The 20511-nt window shown below is 42.8% G+C and overlaps 1 protein-coding gene across 2 annotated transcripts in view; it reads right to left on the reverse strand.

Annotated features, from left to right (window-relative positions):
* Positions 1 to 20511, reverse strand: part of NASP (nuclear autoantigenic sperm protein) — a 31760-nt gene that overhangs the window by 3410 nt on the left and 7839 nt on the right. Inside the window, exons 2-10 of one of the 2 annotated variants that reach the window (XM_047789226.1) lie at positions 19985 to 20035; positions 11544 to 11654; positions 9841 to 9921; positions 7913 to 8022; positions 6264 to 7247; positions 2291 to 2370; positions 1911 to 1996; positions 1723 to 1796; positions 112 to 300 (exon numbers count right to left, since the gene is read on the reverse strand). In XM_047789226.1, coding sequence (XP_047645182.1) covers positions 112 to 300; positions 1723 to 1796; positions 1911 to 1996; positions 2291 to 2370; positions 6264 to 7247; positions 7913 to 8022; positions 9841 to 9921; positions 11544 to 11654; positions 19985 to 20035 — 1766 coding nt within the window. The remainder of the gene's footprint in view (positions 1 to 111; positions 301 to 1722; positions 1797 to 1910; positions 1997 to 2290; positions 2371 to 6263; positions 7248 to 7912; positions 8023 to 9840; positions 9922 to 11543; positions 11655 to 19984; positions 20036 to 20511) is intronic. The other variant, XM_047789227.1, reaches the window with a different exon arrangement.

Consider the following 20511-nt stretch of genomic DNA (forward strand, 5'->3'; position numbering starts at 1 on the left):
GAAAGAAAAGGCTCAAGTCATCAGTAATAGGTACAAAAGGAGCCTTGTTTTTTAAACTGTCAATCCCTGGATCCATCAAAATCATTGTGGAAACAGCTGATGCTCACTCACCCATTCTCTTCTCAATGACTTCAATAGATTTGCTGAACTGTGTCACTGCTTCATCATACTGAGAGTTGTACCCATAGGCCAAGCCCAGCTGGTAGTGGGTCTCTGCAAGCAGTCGATCGTGGGCTTCCAGGTACTGCTCCTGCAGGTTTAGGCAAGCCTGAAACTCCTCCACAGCTTGGACATAATTTTCTAATGAAGAGAAAAAGAGCAAGCAAATGGACATGAACATGTACAATAGCTCTTTTTCTGTAACTTTTTGGCTGCACCTAAGGAACACGCAAGTTCCCAAGCCAGCAATCCCACCAGTGCTGCCAGAAACAAGCTAGACCATTAAGCCCCTGTGACACAGCAGGAACTCTAATACAGAATATTTCTAAATTTCAGACCATTCTGCAGGAATACTCCTTTTTTTTTTAAGTGGTATCTCACTGTAGTTTATCTTTTTTTATAGACTTCACTTATTTTTAATGGCGGTACCCATGGCATATGGAAGTTCGCAGGCTAGGGCAATGAATATGAGCTGTGGACCTATGCCGCAGTAACACTGGATCTTTTATCCCGCTGTGCTGGGCCACTGGGCCAGGAATCGAACGTATGCTTCCACAGCAACAGAAGAATTTTTTGGGGTGGGGGCTACAACACACACCAGTGGCATATGTAGGTTCCCAGGCTAGGGGTCCAATTGGAGCTACAGCTGCTGGCCTACACCACAGCTCATGGCAATACCAGATCCTTAACCCACTGAGCAAGGCTAGGGATTGAACCCGAATCCTCATGGATACTAGATGGGTTCATTACTGCTGAGCCACAACAGGAATTCCTGCAATTGGACTCAACCCACTGCGCCACAATAGGAAGCCCCACTTTTCTTTGTGACATCTCCAAGACCCTTGACTGAAAAAATATCAGAATGACTTTAAAAAACCTACAGAGGAGTTCCCATCGTGGCTCAGTGGTTAACGAATCCGACCAAGAACCATGGGGTTGCGGGTTTGATCCCTGGCCTTGCTCAGTGGGTTGGGGATCTGGTGTTGCCATGGCTCTGGCGTAGGCTGGTGGCTACAGCTCCAATTAGACCCCTAGCCTGGGAACCTCCATATGCCATGGGTGCAGCCCTGGGGAAAAAAAAAAAAAAACCTACAGAGAATTTTCAGTTACAGTATATTTAAAAAGAGAAAAAAGGAGTTCCTATTGTGGCTAAGTGGTTAGCGAACCTGACTAGCATCTATGAGGATGTAGGTTCGATCCCTGGCCTTAAACTCGGTGGGTTAAGGTGAGCTGTGGTATAGGTCACAGATGTGGCTCAGATCCCGTGTTGCTGTGGCTCTGGCGAAGGCCAGCGGCTACAGCTCTAATCGGACCCCTAGCCTGGGACCCTCCATATGCCATGGGTATGGCATTAAAAAAGACAAAAAGATCAAAAAAAAAAAAAAAAAAAGGACTCCATTGCTTTAGGAACCATAGGGAACCAAGAAAACCCCCTACTGTCCATTTAAAGCTAACTGCCCACAGTTTATGAACAACTGAGCTGGGTTTTAAGAAAGCAGAGGAAGAGTAAGGCAGGGGCATATGAGTGTGTTAGAGGGGAGAGTAAAACGGAAAATGTATTACCAGATTCAACACTAACTTCTCCAAGTTTAAGATGTGCCTGTGCAGCATAAAGCTGAGCTTCTTTGGTGTCTTGTCTGAAAAAAGGAAACATAAATCAGAAACCTTAATAGAATCTGTCCAACCCTAACTGCTTTCTGTTTTCAACCACCAAGCTCCCAACCTGAGTCTAGAAGCACCAAGAGTTTTACCTTTTAAAAATGATCTTTGCTAAATCCAGCATATCCCAGGCAAGCTCTAGGTTTCCAATCTCCTCCTCTTCATTTTCTTGAAGAGACTAAATATCCAAAGCATTGGTATTAGGCAGAAGCACAAGAAAGACATCTTTCGATTACAAATCTAAATGTTTAATTTAGAAGGGGGGGAACACTGGTTCTACCCCATAGCATCCCATGAGGTCAGTAATAGTTAGCAGTGGTATGTTGCGACCCCTTGCGGTCAAATGATCTCTCTATTCCTGATGAATAAATCCCTAACCAAGGAAAGGCTGTCGGCGATCATCATGCCTATGCTAGAGTGAGCCACAGTCCTACAATAAGAAAGCAGATGGTGGTGGTGAACAAATATTCACCTTGTTTTCAAGAACCGAATCACTTGGTATTTCTTCAGCCTTGTCATTTTCTTTATCCTCTTCTTCTGAGCCCTCGGTTTCTGTAAGCAAAAATTCTTCAGTATTGAGAATATTAAGGTATCTATCTATTAAGATATTGAGATATACGGTCTGATCAGAGATTCCAATAAACATTTGTCAAATAAGCTATATTCTGAGGTAGGACAAGCCAGATACTAAACCAAAATCAGTGAACATCTGAACCGGATATAAATGTAAAGCCAGTAGTTAACGGTCTAACTCAAGTCTAATCCAGACTTAAGGCTGTATAATCTTACAGCGTCTATGGTTTTGACCTTCAGTGATTGACAGGCTGAGTATTTCTCTTCTAAAAGGCAACTTGGGCAATTTAGATCAAGACACATTAGCTACTGGCTCTTACTCACTAGCTAGAAGCTCCCATCTACTCAGCCAGAAGCAAGGAGTTGGCAATTCCAACCAGTGTTCCTGGTGTCTTTAAGCCAACTGTTAGACAATACTAATAAGGCCAAGAAAGTACCAAAAGTTAAATCACTCCAGTCCATTTGGGGCAAGAATGCTCGAGACTAGCTTCCCCACAACAGATCGGTGGAGAGAAAAGCATAGCCTTTACCACCTCTCACCAATGAGCATGCCACACACTCCAGCCAGCTCTAGCACGTACCGCGTTTGAGTGAGGGATCTTACACTACTTTACCCCAGTACCATGCTGACATCTGCAACCGTAGTTCACCATACTAACAAACACCAAATAGTGTTTAGTGACAAAACACTAACTACTGCCTGTAAGGACAGGCTGCTAATAAATAGCTCCACATACCATCTAAAGTTCAAAATGTCAAGTTATTAAAATGGGCTTTTAGGGTACAAACAGTTCATGAATTGAGTATAAAGAGCCTATCTCTGCCCTCTAAGCATTCTTAACATCAGCAAAAGAGCTCAAATACTGTCTCCTAACTAAAGTGTGGCAGGAATATAAGTATAGAAATTAGGTCTTAGAGCCAGAGCTATGAAGTCAGGTTAAAGGACTTTCACCTATCAAAATTGCTTCAGGACGAGAAAAGCACAGAAAAGCCCTATAAATTAGTAGGACACACCACAGCTAAGAACTAGTTACAAACAAATTAGAATTTGTGTCTATGGCAAACAAACCCTGTTTTTTATCAAGTGTCGTCTTTTCTTCCTGTTCACCGTATAAGTTAATGCTTCTGAAATATAAGTCCCAACCACCACATAACCATTTATCTTTCCATCCCCTAATTTCGCGATGGTTTGTATACTTAGCTCCCTGGTATTAGACGAGATAGTTTCATTGACTCTGATAGGGAAGCCTGTTCTCCACCAGAAATTATGACAGGCGAGGCAGATCTTTCTATTTCTCATAATACTCAAAAGAGGGGAAAAAAAAAATCACCAACAACACACCCTATCTTGGAGTTCCCATCCTGGCAGTCCTGGTACAGTGGTTAACGAATCCGACTAGAAACCATGAGGTTGTGGGTTCGTTCCCTGGCCTTGCTCAGTGGGTTAAGGATCCAGCATTGCCGTGAGCTGTGGTGTGGGTCACAGACTCAGCTCGGATCCCACATTGCTGTGGCTCTAGTGTAGGCCAGTGGTATAGCTCCAATTCGACCCCTAGCCTGGGAACCTCCATGTGCCGAGGGCATGGCCTTAGAAAAAGGCAAAAAGACAAAAACAAAATAAAACAAAAACCCTATCTTCCCAGACTGCAGGAAAAACTGACAAAAAACCTCTATGTTCTTCTTAATTATCTGCTATCCGTTCTATTCATACTAGAATGATAGAAGGTGATATCTAATTTGGCATAAAATACTTAGTTATTTGGAGTCTTGCATCAAATTTTTAAATTCTTACAAGAGTCTGAGAAAAATACTGGTTTCTTCTGAGGAATCTGCACCACCTTCACAGACTGGTGGCAAGAGAACTAGGAAGGCCATTATCTTAACGCCTTCCAAACCTGGTACCCTGTGCCCAAGTAGTAATAGGAAGGCATCATTTGCCTCAGTAAAGAGATACATTAAAAGACTTTCTAAGCTTCTTTGACTCTTTTTTATGGTATGCCATCCTTCAGAGAAAAGGAACATGTTTCTGGTGATCTTGTAGACTCTTTAACACAATATGGACAGAACTATAGACACCAGAAGAATGACTCTTAACGGCCAAGCAAAGGCAATCTGCTGCCTCTGGTTATTTTAACACTCACACCACGTGAGGAACTACTCCAGACTGACCAGCACAGTCCGTCTAAGCATGGCCAAGCTTTATGCCTAAAATAGTAAAGTTCTGTTCACTTACCAAACATATATAGCATGACAACTAGAAAATAGGCCCATTACCTTTTTCAGGGATAAGGAGAGCCCAAGAGATGGCAGGAAATGGTATTTCAAGAGAAAAACCTCTAGTAAAATTTCTACAAGCTAGTGTTACCACATAGATTTCTAATCAGAAGGGGGTTAAGGAAGGGATGAAAATTGCCTTCCTCAAGTGCAGGCCATCTTGGGACGACAAATGCATTCAAGTCAGATCTAGGGTCAGATTAACTGCTTGACCCTAAACAAGGATGTTTCCTTATCACTGTTAACTGGAGTTACACTGCCTACTACACAGGTATATCCTGGGACCAAAAGTAATGTATGTGCGAGAGCTCTGACAATGTTACTTGTGACTCAATTGAGTAGTTTTTCAACAAACTGTGGAGAAATAGGCATCTCTATTATCCAAAGTCCAACTCTTAAGAGAGCTAGCAGAGCCTTTTATTACTCTAGCTCATTATCATTAAAGATCAAGACATGGACAGTTTTTTTTTTTTTAATTGAGGAATGCAATTCCATGCTTTTTCTATAAAGATCTCCTCAAACCCAATAAGCAGCCCAGTGGTGCTACCATTTAGCCAATTCACTTCTGGTTACCATGCCTGTGCTGGCTGGAGTACAGGGACCTGCACATAGGTAGAAGGAAGTTTACCAGAATTAGCTACCAATACTGATAATGAGTCTGAAAATCTAAGAGAACTGGAAGTAGTCTTCATTATACGAAATAACAGTTGGAATATACCTCCGATTATTAATACCACCGTTAGATGAATCTCATAGACAGTAGAATCCTCAAATGATAGTACAACTCAAGTCAGACGTGCCAACTATGTAATTACTCTTTAGAGGCTTATACATCTTGATGAAACTGAATCACAATTAGACCAATATGCATCCACGCTTAATAATATTCTAAGTAGCAAAAAATTCAGATTAGCAGCCAAAGCAAGCATGAAATGAGTAGGGGGAAACGGCAAGAGGGCTTAACCGTTAGGTTTTCTGCTATCTTTTGGAAGGGGCTAATTTAACTAATGTGAATAAGCCTCTAAACACTTCCTCAAGACTAAAAAGGTTACCAGATTCCTTGGCTCTGGTGATAGAACATTCAAGGGTTGATGAACTACCTTCACTTAAATGGCATGCCTGCTTAAGTGTATCAATTCAATGGATTCTACTGCTCTAATCCTGCTTCCTAAAGCACAGAAAAAGGAACCATGTGAACAGTAAATAAAAAAATCCAGAGGCATGCACGTGAGCATCCATTCAGCATTCTCTGCCAGCCTTGCCCACTATCTCCCTTCCCGCCCTCCTCACCAGCCAGCTTTATTGGCTAGCATGGTGCATCAAGTTACTGATTTGGCTAGCCAAGTCTCCGAAGTCACAGAAAGGCCTATTCTGCAGTTAGTAAAAGCGTTAGTTCATAAGCCAGCTAAAGAAGACTTGCTTTTGATGTCTTGCTCAACTTACAACCACCTTCTTAAACTATCCCGATTTTCACTTAGCCCTTTCCTAGTCCAAAGGCAGACGGAAAATCCTGAATGGAAGGCTGACTTTTACCCATGATTAGTGAGTCAAATCCAGCATGTACTCCACCCACTGCAGCTCTTGTATGTCCCGGTTACCTTCACCCTCTTTCATCTGTTCCTTGTCTTGTGTTTCTTCATAAGCAGCTATCTTAACTTTGTCTTCAGGGGATTTCTCAGTAGCCCCCTGGGCTACCTCAGTCTCCACCCCAACTCCAGCTGCCTCCGCCTCTTCTACAGACGGCTTAGTCTCCTCCCGGCTAGGAACCAACTCTGCCCCGACCTTCTCCTCTAGTCCCGAGCCGTCTGGTGTCTCCGTTGGAGCTTCTGCATTAGTCTGTGGCTCAGTGGGAATGTGGTCCCCTGCAGCTGACGGTCCATTGACTGCACCATCCTTGGGGAGAACCGTGGCCTCCTGCCCAGGCTTCTCAGAGACTTCTAACCCAGCTTCTGTAGCTGAGGCCTCTGCAGCCTGTGTTGTCACCTCTGGTGACTCTTCAGCAGGAGGCAATTCTTGCCCTACCAACTGCTCAAGACCAGCCTTTCCTGGCTCATTTTCAGAGGCAGCTGCCTGCTCCTTTGGCTCATCCCCACCCATATCCACTGGCTTGACTGCTTCTATCTCTACTGCAGCGCCCTGCTTTTCTAGAGTCACAACAGGCTGCTCTTCTGAAGCTTCTTTTGGATTCTCCTCTATGCTCACAATTACTTCTCCCGAAACCCCCTTTTCTCTGCCCTCTTCTTGGACGTCAGTTCCAGAAAATGATTTTCCTTCCTCAGCATCTGGTGCTTCCTGCTCTGGCCTCGCAGGAGTGACTTCTGCTTCATTCAGTCCTTCCGCAGCTGCTCCTTTGGCATCTTCAGTGGTTTCAGCGAACTGATCTGGAGTTGATTCAACTTTGTCCTGTAGTTTCTCTGCAGGCTCACTTATATCCATATCTTCTCTTCCACTCTTCTGCATTTCAGACTCCTGTTCTCTATCCTCCATGTCAAGCTTTACCAGTGACTTGTCTTCTGTTTTTTTGGCTTCTTTTTCTCCCATGGCGTCATAAACCTGTTCTCTCAACTCTTCCCTTGCTTCCTCTACATGGTTAAAGAACATGAAGCATAAATATGTCTTCGAGTTTAATGATAAAGGCATAAATGGAAACTAAAAATACATTCCCTTTAAACCCTCAAACAGCCTGGCTTATGTTTTAGCAGATGGCCTGCAAATCTGCCCCCTTGAGAAAAGCAAAGGCAAAGTCCCAGCTAGAAGAGCAACGTACTGCAAAAGAAACCCAATCTCCTTAAATTAGCTATTATTTTACTTGAGCATTCTGATTATCAGTTAGGTTAAGAGATGCCAAGCTTTACATTCTCCTCTAAACACTATACAGACCTCCATCAAACATATAAAACTCTGAGAGAAATTAACATTTGATGTTCTTAGACATAAAAAATATAAGAGCTCCAAAAGCACTGTCATTAAAATAACTGAGCTGCAAAGACTTTTTAAAACTTACAACAGAAAAATATTTAAAGTTGTTGTAATATTTTAAAAATCAGATTTATTTAGGAAATTACGTTAATCCCCTTACAAAAGCCCGCTGTCAGTTTAGGTAATCAGCTGTCTCCCCTGCAGTCTCCACCAAATGCAGGTGTCATCCCAGGAGAGACCATCCAGGATAAGGAGAGCCCTATTTCCATCATTTGTAAACAAGAAATCAACGTCACGTCTCTTGGATGCCACATGCAATTCCACATACCGTCTATGTTATCATTGTTTTCTACCAGAGACGATTCCTCGGTTTTTTCTCCTTCTTCCTCTTCCACATGCACACCTTCCAAGGCATTTCCCAACACACCGTTCTCCATCCTAGCAGAACACAAGGAGAAAGCACTAAAGGCTATGACGAACCTATCAATCTCTGTAAGACAGAAAACTGTAGTCATATATTATAAGAGGAAGCCAAATACAGAGAATATGAACCATAAGCACTCAGGAAAGAAAAGCAGTAATCAAAACATCGAATATAAATTAAGGCTATAAGAGCACTGAAGGAAGTAAGCATACACTTTTATCCAGCCACCCAAAAAAGTACTGATGACGCTCTTATCAAAAGGGAAAAAGTATTTCACAAACTTCTCATCCACCCATAATTCTCGAGACAGCCAAATACATTCTGACAAGATTTTCATGATAAAACCTCAGAATGCTCTACTAAATGAAAAAACTTACCAGGCCTGAGATCAAATACATCACAGATTATTTGCTAGTTTGCGCATTCTTGATATATTTTATTCTCGTGAACAAATTCTGCTGGAAAATACATTACTTTCCAACAGTTAAGATCACTTTTGGGAGTTCCCGTCAGGGCACAGCAGAAACGAATCCAACTAGGAACCACGAGGTTGTGGGTTCAATCCCTGGCCTCGCTCAGCGGGTTAAGGATCTGGCGTTGCCATGAGCTCTGGCATAGGCCAGCGGCTATAGCTCTGATTAGACCCCTAGCCCGGGAACCTCCATATGCCACGAGTACAGACCTAAAAAGACCAAAAAAAAAAACCCACACCAAAAACAAACAAAAAACCACTTTTTAAGGCTGGGCATGCTGCATATGGAGGTTCCCAGGCTAGGGGTCGAAATGGAACTCATGGATACTAGACAGATTCAATACCACTGAGCCATAATGAGAACTCTAAGAGTGCTTTTAAAGGTTCTCTCTAAAAAAAAAAAAAAAAAAAAAAAAAAAAACCACCAAAATGCTGGCGTTCCCATTGTGCTTCAGCACTAACAAACCTGACTAGTATCCACAAGGAGGCAGGTTCGATCCCTGGTCTTTCTCAGTGGGTTAAGGATCCTGTGTTGCTATGAGCTGTGGTGTACGTAGGTTGTAGACATGGCTCAGGTCTCATGTTGTTGTGGCTGTGGTGTAGGCCATCAGCTGTAGCTCCAATTAGACCCCTAGCCTGGGAATTTCCACATGCTGTGGGTGCAGTCCTAAAAAGACAAAAAAAATTAATTAAAAATACATTAAAAAAATCCTCTCTCTAAATTGGACTTTGATAAATTAACCAATGGCAAGATCTCTGCTTCTGATGACCAGAAATGTCAAAACCTAAGTATAGGAATTCCCGTCGTGACGAAGCGGAAACGAATCCAACTAGGAACCATGAGGTTGCGGGTTCAATCCCTGGCCTCACTCAATGGGTTAAGGATCCGGCATTGCTATGAACTGTGGTGTAGGTCAGACTCGGCTCAGATCTGGAGTTGTAGTGGCTGTGGCTCAGGCTAGCAGCTGTAGCTCCGATTAGATCCCTAGCCTGGGAACCCCCATATGCTGAAGGTTCCGCCCTTAAAATGCAAGCAAGCAAGCAAACAAAAAACCTAAGTATAACTTTACTCTTTGTATCGAGTGCTTTTTAAAACTTGCATCAATCTGAGTTCCCCAGAGGCCTGGTGGCTAAGGATTCAGCATTGTCAGTGCTATGGCTCAGGCTCATACCCAGACCAGGGAACTTCTTTATGCCCTGGATGTGACCAAAAACAAACAAAAAATCCAAATCAATCTTTCATGCTCCATCTAAATCCTCTTAGTAAAATCAGTCTCACTTAGCTCATGTGTAAGCTGGTACACAATAGACCACCGTGATACAAAATATACTACATGTAAGCTTGGCTTGAAAGACATACCTTGCCAATTCTAGAAGTGATTTCCCATAGAAAAAGAAGGCTTCTCCACATTCATTAGCTGTCTCTCCATACTTCTTACCTCTGAAAAAGACAATCAACAGCTAAGATTTGAATTAACATCTAGTCTAAAACATTTTTTCTGTTTCTTTAGCTATGGTGTTTCTTCTATAATTCATCTTTTTTTTTTGCCTTTTCTAGGGCCGCTCCCTCGGCATATGGAGGGTTCCCAGGCCAGGCGTCTAATCGGAGCTGCAGCCAGTGACCTACACCAGAGCCACAGCAACACGGGATCCAAGCCGCATCTGTGACCTACACCACAGCTCACGGAAACGCCAGATTCTTAACCCACTGAGCGAGGCCAGGGATCAAAACCCGCAATCTCATGGCTCCTAGTCGGATTCGTTTCCACTGCGCCACGATGGGAACTCCCATTGCTTGAAGATTAACTCGTATTCTCTTTCTCAGTGTACAAATTCATTAACATCTTTGGCTAGGGAACTATATCTGATCACTTGCGATAGAACACAATAGAAGGTACTATGACAAAAAGAGTGTACACATAAATGTTTAACTGGGCCATCTTGCTGTACAGCAGAAATTGACAGAACATTATAAATCAACTATAATACAAGAATTTTAAAAAAATCTTTGGTTAAAATAAATCACCTTCGGAGTTCCTGTCGTGGCGCAGTGGTTAATGAATCCGACTAGGAACCATGAGGTTGCGGGTTCGGTCCCTGCCCTTGCTCAGTGGATTAACGATCCAGCGTTGCAATGAGCTGTGGTGTAGGTCGCAGACGCGGCTCTGGCGTAGGCCGGTGGCTACAGCTCCGATTCAACCCCTAGCCTGGGAGCCTCCATATGTCGCGGGAGCGGCCCAAGAAATAGCAACAACAACAACGAAAAAAAAGACGAAAAGACAAAAAAAAAATCACTTTCGAGGCACTAAAGGTAACCAGTTCCCCCAAGACATACATGTATATTAGGGCCACCTGTTTGTTAACTCCCAACGTCTAAGCAGTACAACAGATAACAAAGGTGCCAAGGATCTATGAGTAATAATACATGAGTAATAGGGTGACTACTCATCAAGGCTTGCTTAGGACTGAGGAGTTTCCCTGGACACAGAAATTCCACTCTTAAAATTGGAAAAGTCCCCAAACTGGGACAAGCTGGTCAATTAGTGGTGACAGAAAAAAAACTACCTTGGGGGAAAAAAAAAAAAAAAAACTACCTTTGGAGTTCCCGTTGTGGCTCAGTGGTTAACGAACCTGACTAGAATCCATGCAGGTTTGATCCCTGGCCTTGCTCGGTGGGTTGAGGATCCGGTGTTGCTGTGAGCTGTGGTGTGGGTCGCAGACACGGCTCGGATCCTGGGTTGGGTGGTGCAGGCCGTAGCCAGCTATGGCGTAAGTCGGTAGCTATGGCGTAAGCCGGTGGCTATGGCTCTGATTGGACCCCTAGCCTGAGAACCTCCATGTGCCAAGGGTTTGGCCCTAAAAAGACAAAAAAAATATTACCTTAACTGAGGAAAATCAAAGTTGAAGCTGGTCAGTGACATGTAATTTTTAGATAACAGGAATAAACTCATACGTGACAAATAATCAAATCTTTTTAAACTCTTGCTCTTCATTCTTTTTTTCCCATAAAACAACTTTCTATGACTCAAATTTATTAGGAACATCACAAAACACAGTACTTACAGAAGACTAGCTGCTTCTTGGAAGGCATTGACAGCAGCTGGAATATCTCCCATTACCAGATGTTTCTGTCCTAAACCCAATAGTTTCTTAGCTTCACTATCCACATCCAGACTGTAAGGAAAAAAGTTTTTTCAACGTCAGTAACTTTTAAAATCAACACTTTTGTAGTATCTCCTACATTTAAACCACATTAGTTTAATTTCTTTAAATAAACCTCTGAACTATTCTGGCAAAGCTTAGCTAACCTACACTTATTCATCACTACAAAAGCAAAAAAAGATCTCAAAAATGACATTCTCAATGTATAAGAAGAACATCTACTTTGAAAGGCTTATCTGCTCACAAAGACTATACTGTATGTTACAATAAATATTTTTAAGCAACAAATTAAAACACCATTAAAGGAGTTCCCACTGTGGCTCAGTGGTAACGAACCCAACTAGTAACCATGAGGACTCAGGTCTGATCCCTGGTCTTGCTCAGTAGGTTAAGAATCAGGCACTGCCACAAGGTTTGGCATAGGTCACAGGTGTGACTCAAATCCCACAGTTGCTGTGGCAGTGCAGCCTTTGCAGCTCCAATTCAACCCCTAGCCTGGAACTTCCATATGCTGCAGGTGTTGCCCTGAAAAACAGGGGGGAAGAAGAAAAAAAACTAAGTTCTACTAGCCAAAAAAAAATTTAAATCCAGATGTATTTATGTAAACAGGGCAAAACGCAATGATCAAGATGACAGCGTGATAACAGCATAGATGAAGGCAAATAGGTCACATAGAATAGAGTATAAAAACAGATCCACACATACGGTTTACCCGAGGTCCTAAGCCAATTTAGTGGGCAAAGAATAATCTCTTCAACAAATGGTGCTAGAATAATTAGATATCCCACACAAAAAATGAACCTCAAACATTTACTCCACACGACATAAGGATCCAATGTTGCCATGAGCTGTGGTGTGGGTCACAGACGCGGCTTGGATTCCGCTGTGGCCCTGGTGTAGGCTGGCAGCTACAGCTCCGATTAGACTCTGAGCTTGGGAACCTCCATATGCCACGGGTGAGACCCTAGAAAAGACAAAAAAAAAAAAAAAAAAAAAAAAGGAAAGACAGACAATGATACAAAAAGATAAAAGGCGACTCACAGACTGGCAAAACCCAGTCTGACAAAGGCTTTGTTTACTGACTAAAAAACCCTTACAACTCAGTAAAACAAATTATCCTATAAAAATGGGCAGATTTAAACAGATACTTAAGCAAGATATATGAATGGCACATAATCATATGAAAAGTAAGATGCTCAACATTCGTCATTCAAGAAATGGAAACTGAACTCATACAGAGACACCATTACACCCCCAAGAGAATGACCAGAATGTAAAGACTGACCACATCAAGTGGGACAAGACGTAGAGCAACTGGGAACTCTTGCACTCTTCGGAGGAACATAAACTGGCACTATCACTTTAGAAAACGGATTGGCGAGTTCTCGTGGCTCAACGGAAACAAATCTGACTAGGAACCATGAGGTTGCAGATTGGAATTCTGCCCTTGCTCAGTGGGTTAAGGATCCGGGGTTGCCGTGAGCTGTGGTGTAGGTCGCAGACGTGGCTCAGTTCTGGCGCTGTTGTGGCTGTGCTGTAGGCCAGCACCTGTAGCTCTGGGAACCTCCATATGCTGCAGGTATGGTCCTAAAAAAACAAAATGACGAAAAAAGAAAAAAAGAAAACAGTTTGGGAGTTTGATAAAGTTAGATAGATAGATATATAACTACCATGATATCTAGCCATTCCACTCCTAGGTATTAACCCAAGAGAAATCAAAAGTATATAGGCTCATTAAAAAATAAAAAAAATTTTAAAAAAGACACATACACGAATATTCATAGCAGCTTTATAAGTAGCAGCCAAAAAACTGGAAACCCAAATGAATAAATTGTGGTATATCCACTATGAAATACCAATAAAAAGGATATATTATTGAAATACATGATAACAAAGATCTCAAAATAATTATGCTGCATCAAAATGTCAAACCAAAAAAAAAAAAAATACACTATGATTCTATTTAGATAAAATTCTACATAATGCAAACTCAAGAATTCCCTGTGGCACAGCAGATCAAGGATCTGATGTGTAACTGCAATGGCTGGGGTTGCCACTATATTGAGGTTTAATCCCTGGGCTGGGAGCTTCCACAAGCCATGGATGTTGTGAAAAAACAAACAAAAAAAACCATAAAGAAACTGAGGTGTAGAACTAAGGACTCCAGGGCATCTATCTGGACAAGACTACAATTGAAAAAGACACATGGAAGTCTATGTTCACTGCAGCACTATTCACAATAGCCAAGACATGGAAACAACCTAAAGGTCCATCAACAGATGAATGGATTAAAGATGTAGTACATATACACAAAGGAATACTACTCAGCCAAAAAAAGCGAATGAAATAATGCCATTCACAGCAACATGGATGTAACTAGAGATTATCATAGTAAGTGAAGTCAGAAAGAAAAGACAAATACCATACATCACTTCTATGTGGAATATAAAATATGACACAACGAACCTATCTACAAAACAGAAAGAGACTCACAGAGAAGAGACTTGTGGTTGCCAAGGGAAAGGGGGCAGGGAGTGGGATGGACTGGCAGTCTGGGGTTGTAGATGGAAACCACTACATTTAGAATGTAAAAAAGCAAAACAAAAAAAGAAAAAGGTGTGGCTCAGTGCAAACAACCCTGACTAGCATCCAAGAGGATGCAGGATGGAGGCTCCATTCCTGGCCTCACTCAGTGGGTTAAGGATCCCAAGTTGCTGTGGAGGTCACATAAGCAGCTTGGATCTGGCATTGCTGTGGCTGCACTGCTGTGGCTGTGGTGCAGGCCAGCGGCTACAGCTCCGATTCAATCCCTAGCCTGGGAATCTCCATATGCTGCCAGAGCAGCCCTAAGATGACAAAAAATAAAAAATAAAAAAGTGACAAAGCCAGAATTTCCGTTGTGGAGCAGTGGAAATGAATCTGACTAGTAACCATGAAGTTACAGGTTCAATCCTGGCCTTGCTCAGAGGGTTAAGGATCCAGCGTTGCCATGAGCTATGTATGGTGTAGGTCACAAATGCAGCTCAGATCCAACACTACTGTGGTGCAGGCCAACAGCTACAGCTCCAATTTGACCCCTAGCCTGAGAACCTCTATATGTGGCAGGTGTGGCACTGAAAAGCAAAGGAAAAAAAAAAAAAAGCAGCCCACAAAAAAAACAAACAAAAGTGACAGAGCCAAAGTTCCCATTGTGGCTCAGAGGGTTAAGAACCTGACCAGTAGATACAGATGTGAGGATGCACATTCAATCCCTGGCCTTGCTCAGTGGGTTAGGGATCTGTTGTGGCTGCAGGCTCTGCCATAGGTCACATCCGGCTTGGATCTGGTGTTTCTGTGGCTGTGGTGTAAGCTGACAGCTGCAGCTCTGATTCAACCCCTAGCCTGGGAATTTCCACATGCCATGAGAGCAGCCCTAAAAAAGACCAGATTTAAAAAAAAAAAAAAAGTGACAAAGCCTTTTGGCCTGGGCAACTATAACAACAATGGACGCTTACTATGTGCCATGTAAGAATTTTAGCTACATTCACATTCAATCCTGCCATCTACGTCATAAGTCTGTTCTTATCCATTTTACAGATGTGAAAACTGAGAACTAGTGGCAGAGATTTTAAATCTATACCATTTAGATGAAGAATTATAGGAGGTTCCTTCACAGCTCAGAGGTTAATGAACCCGACTACGATCCATGAGGATGCGGGTTCAATCCCTGGCCTAGCTCAGTGGGTTACATATCTGGCATCACCATGGCTGTGGTACAGGTACAGGCTGGCAGCTGCAGCTCCAATTTGACCCCTAGGCTGGGAACTTCCATATGCCACAAGTGCGGCCCTAAAAAAAGCAAACAAAAACAAAACAAACTACATAACATTGCCATTTACTGGGATAGTCAACTGAAGATGCAGGGACTCTTTATTTAGTTTGGACATGTTCGTTGTAAGAGGCCAATGAACCTCCAAGATAATAAAGGGAAGAAGAGATGCAGCAGATGCGTGGGGACTAGAGATACAGATGCAGTGTCATGTGCTTAAAGCCAAAGGCCTGAGCTCAAGTAGGGGAGACTACCTAGGGAGCAACTCTTAATAAAGAAGTCATGGGACTGAGCCCTGGGAGAATTCCAACATTAAAGGTAGGGGAAATGATGGAGAACCAACTCCCCTTACTCCTCTTCCCCAAAACAGGAATAGCCAGTAAGGGAAATCAGTCAACAGAAAATAAAACAGCATCCCAGAAGCCAAATGAAGAAACGTAAAGAAAGAAGTAATCGGAGTTCCCACTGTGGCACAGCAGAAAGGTGTCTGACTAGGAACCATGAGGTTGCGGGTTCAATCCCTGGCCTCCCTTAGCGGGTTAAGGATTCGGCATTGCTGTGAGCTGTGGTGTAGGTCCCAGAAGCTGTTGCTGTGGCTCTGGTGTAGGCCGGTGGCTACAGCTCGGATTAGACCCCTAGCCCGGGAACTTCCATATACCGTGGGTGTGGCTCCAAAAAGAAAGGGAGGGGGGAAAAAAAAGGGCAAAGAAAACCACAAAGGGTTGAAAATGGAAATACATGTGGCCCTCTTTTTCAAGCCAACCATCAACCAAGGATTAAAAATATTCAGGGGGAAAAAAAAATTCCAAAGAGCAAAATCTGAACTTGCCACACACTGGCAACAATGTACATAGCATTTTCATTATAATTACAACCATTTACCTTGTATTAGGTAATATAAGAAATCTAGAGATGATTTAAGGTATACAGGACTATGTGTGTAAGTCATTTGCAAATACCATGCCATTTTATACAAAGGATTTGAGAATGCACAGATTTGGATACGGGGGAGGAGGGTATCCTGGTACTGCTCTGCTCTACTTAGTAGGCTGAGCGTACAGATACTAGTAGCTGATCCAGCCCAGGTCGCTGCTTTGGTGAGGGTTCAATCCCTGGCTGGGAAACCTCCATATGTTGCAGGAATGATGGCAAAATTTATGTTACGTGCATTACCCCACAATTTATAAAACAAACCACCATCAATCTCATCAGCAATCTTTAAATACTGGTATATGGTCAAGCTCACAGCAATCAATACAATTTCCAAGTTCTTAAATTAATTTTCATTTGAGGAGTTCCCATCGTGGCTCAGCAGAAACGAATCCAACTAGGAACCATGAGGTTTTGCAGGTTTGATCCCTGGCCTCACTCAGTGGGTTAAGGATCCGGCATTGCTGTGAGCTATGGTGCAGGTTGCAGATGTGGCTTTGATCCAGCATTGCTGTGGCTGTGGTGTAGGCCAGCAGCTATACCTCCAATTGGACTCCTAGCCTGGGAATCTCCATATGCCATGGGTGTTGCCCTACAAAGCAAAAAAAAAATCTTTTAAAAGCTCAAACTCATTCACTGACAATAGATAATTTTGAGTTGCTTCCCTTAAAGTGACAAGCTCACTTTATTCATTTTTGAGAAATCGCCTACCAAATACCCAAGTGTGAACAATCAGTCCGCCTGTTTGTTATTCTTCCAAATCCAGAATTCCATGAAAAATTTAGTTCTTAATTCAATGGTCATGCAAGCGCTTTTCCTAAATAAAACCATCCTACCTATTTCAGTGTGTAGAAGAGGCATGCATACTTCCCATTTGCCACAAAGAATACTATAAAGCCATGCAGTGAAAGCCTGGAAATACATTTCTTCACTTGTATTGCTTCATCATGAACGTGCCTGACTGAAATGGTGAGGAACACAACTACTCACACCGCCTTGAGCTCTGTTAAGTAAAGGGCCCGCAGGTCTATTCACCATTAGGGCCAATGCTAACACCCTGGGAAAAGGCAAACGGCCTTCCAAATACAAAAATAATTTTGCTTTCACAGAATCTCTGAAAGGGTCTTTGGGACCCTCAAGGGTATAGAGACTACATGTTTCGAACCTCTAAGTAAGAACATGGGCCCACATACAACAAAAAAGAATGTGTGGGCATATGACATATACATATTTTTTTGTCTTTTGTCTTTTTAGGGCTGCACCTGATGCATGTGAAGGTTCCGAGGCTAGGGGGTCTAATCAGAACTACAGCTGCCGGCCTACACCACAGCCACAGCCACAGCAACTCAGGATCGAGCCACATCTGCAACCTACACCTCAGCTCATGGCAACACTGGATCCTTCACCCACTGAGCGAGGCAGGGGATTGAACCCGAAACCTCATGGTTCCTAGTCAGATTTGTTTCCACTGCACCGTGACGGGAACTCCTAGTTGTTAAAAACTTATGAGACGAGCCATGCTCTTTCCAACCCTCCTCATGGTTCTCTGAGATAGATTACCATGTCCTCAAAAGACCATAAATGCTTATAATGTTGAAAATCACGTATCAGCAGTATTGCAGAGATCAAGTGAGCCTAGCTACATTTATGCCTTATGCTTGGTCTTGGGACATACGATGGTATATCCCAAGAGTAACCCTCTAAAAAAGGTTATTCGAATGTGGTTAGGACCAATTCTGAGTGGTACTCCTTCCACTCAAAACAAGACTTACTCAGAGTTCCTGTTGTGGCTCAGTGGAAATGGATCCCACCAACATCATGAAGATGCTGTTCAATCCCTGGCCTCGCCCAGTGGGTTAATCATCCAGCGTTGCTGTTGCCATGAGCTGTGGTATAGGTCACAGATGCAGCATGGATCTCGAGCTGCTGTGGCTGTGGTGTAGGCTTGCAGCTGTTGCTGTTTCAACCCCTAGCCTGGGAACGTCCATTATGCTGTGGATGCAGCCCTAAAGAGCAAAAAACCAAACAAACAAACGAGACTTACTCAAAGCACTACGTGGCATTTGTAGAAGACAGGTTAAGCAACCAAGACAACAAGGGAATTTAAGACCACAATATGAAAAAAGTAAATAAAACAAATGAAAAACTTACAGACTCTGAAAAAGAAACAAACTCATGGACATGGAGAACAGACTCATGATTGCCAGGAGGGAGGAGGAAGGAGTGGGATGGACTGGGAGTTTGGGGTTGGCAGATGCCAACCATTGCATTTGGAGTGGATAAGCAAGGAGATCCTGCTCTCTGGCACATGGATCTACACCCGATCACTTGTGATGGAACATAATGCAGGATAATGTGAAACAAAGAACATGTGTATATATGTATAACTCGGTCACTGCTGGACAGCAGAAATCGACAGAACGTTATAAATCAACTATAATTAAAAAATTTTAAAAATAGGAATTCCCCTGCGTTGCTGTGGCTCTGGTGTAGGCCGGGGGCTACAGCTCCAATTCGACCCCTAGCCTGGGAACCTCCATATGCCGCGGAAGCGTCCCAAAGAAATAGCAAAAAGACAAAAAAAAAAAAAATGAATTCCCATTGTGGCTCAGCAGAAATGAACCCAACTAGTATCCATGAGGATGCAGGTTTGATCCCTGGCCTCACTCAGGGGATTAAGGATCCAGTACTGCTGTAAGCTGTGGTATAGGTCACAGACTTGGCTTGGATCTGGCCTTGCTGTGGCTGTAGTGGAGGCCGGCAGCTACAGCTCCCATTCGACCCCTACCTAGCCTGGGAACTTATATATGCCACAGGTGCAGCCCTAAAAAGAAAAAAAATAATTATGAAAAATATATAAAAATAAAGAAAAAAGGAAAAAAAAAGACATGCAAATATTCTGCAGGACTAAAGAGAATTTAGATCAGTAATTTTCAACCTAAAGTGAGCTTAAAAATTATCAAGAAGCTTTGTCAAAACAAGCATACACTCAATGCTTAAATGAAATCTCCAAGAATACAACCCAAACATTTACCTTTCGGATAAGCTTTCTCATTTATTATGCTTACCTCTGGTTAAGACCCATGGCCAATATCGAGATGGGCAAATTACATGGAAATACATATGAGCTCAATATAAAGTTTAGAACTTTTCAACTAGACTAACAACAAAATTGAAAATGACAATATTACAAAACAGAGATCTAAATCAGTAGAAGCATGCAAAGAAATATGTCAGCATCTGCTAGGCACGTTGTGTACTAAGTAAGAAGCATAATTAAATAACTCTTGGGAGTTCCCGTTGTGACTCAGTGGTTAACAAATCCAACCAGGAACCATGAGGTTGTGGGTTCGATCCCTGGCCTTGCTCAGTGGGTTAAGGATCCGGCTGTGGTGTAGGTTGTAGACGCGGCTCGGATCCCATGTTGCTGTGGGTCTGGCGTAGGCTGGCAGCTGTCGCTCCATTTAGACCTCTAGCCTGGGAACCTCCATATGCTGCAGAAGTGGCCCTAGAAAAGGCAAAAAGACCAAAACAAATAAATAAATAACTTTCCATTATCTATGTTCTCGATATAAATTTAATTGCACCATGTAAATAATCTTACCTCTCCACTTTATCTGCAGAGGTAGAAGGAGCAGGGGCATCTTCTTCAATTCTGTAATGAAAAATTAAGGGGGAAAAATTTAAATGGAGGCTATTTTAAGACTAGAAATTTAACAAATTATAGGAGTTCCCGCTTTGGCTCAGTGGGTTAAGAATCCAACTGCAGTGGCTCGGGTATCTGTGAAGGCACAGCTTCGATCCCCAGCCAGCAGAGTAGGTTAAAGGACCTGATGTTGTGGCAGCTTTGGATTCAATCCCTGGCCCAGGAACCCATATGCCACAGGTGTGGCCAAAAAAATTAAAAATTAAAAAAAAAAAAAAGAAAGAAAATATAAAGCCGTAAAAGGAGTTCCTGTTGTGGTGCAAAGGAAAAGAATCTGACTAGTGACCATGAGGATGTGGGTTCGATCCCTGGCCTCGCTCAGCAGGTTAAGGATCCAGCATGGCTGTGGCTGTGGTGTAGACCAGCAGCTGTAGTTGATTCAACCCCTACCCTGGGAACTCCATATGCTGCAGGTATGGCCATAA

This window comes from Phacochoerus africanus, chromosome 8 (assembly GCF_016906955.1).
Source record: "Phacochoerus africanus isolate WHEZ1 chromosome 8, ROS_Pafr_v1, whole genome shotgun sequence".
NCBI lineage: Eukaryota > Metazoa > Chordata > Mammalia > Artiodactyla > Suidae > Phacochoerus > Phacochoerus africanus.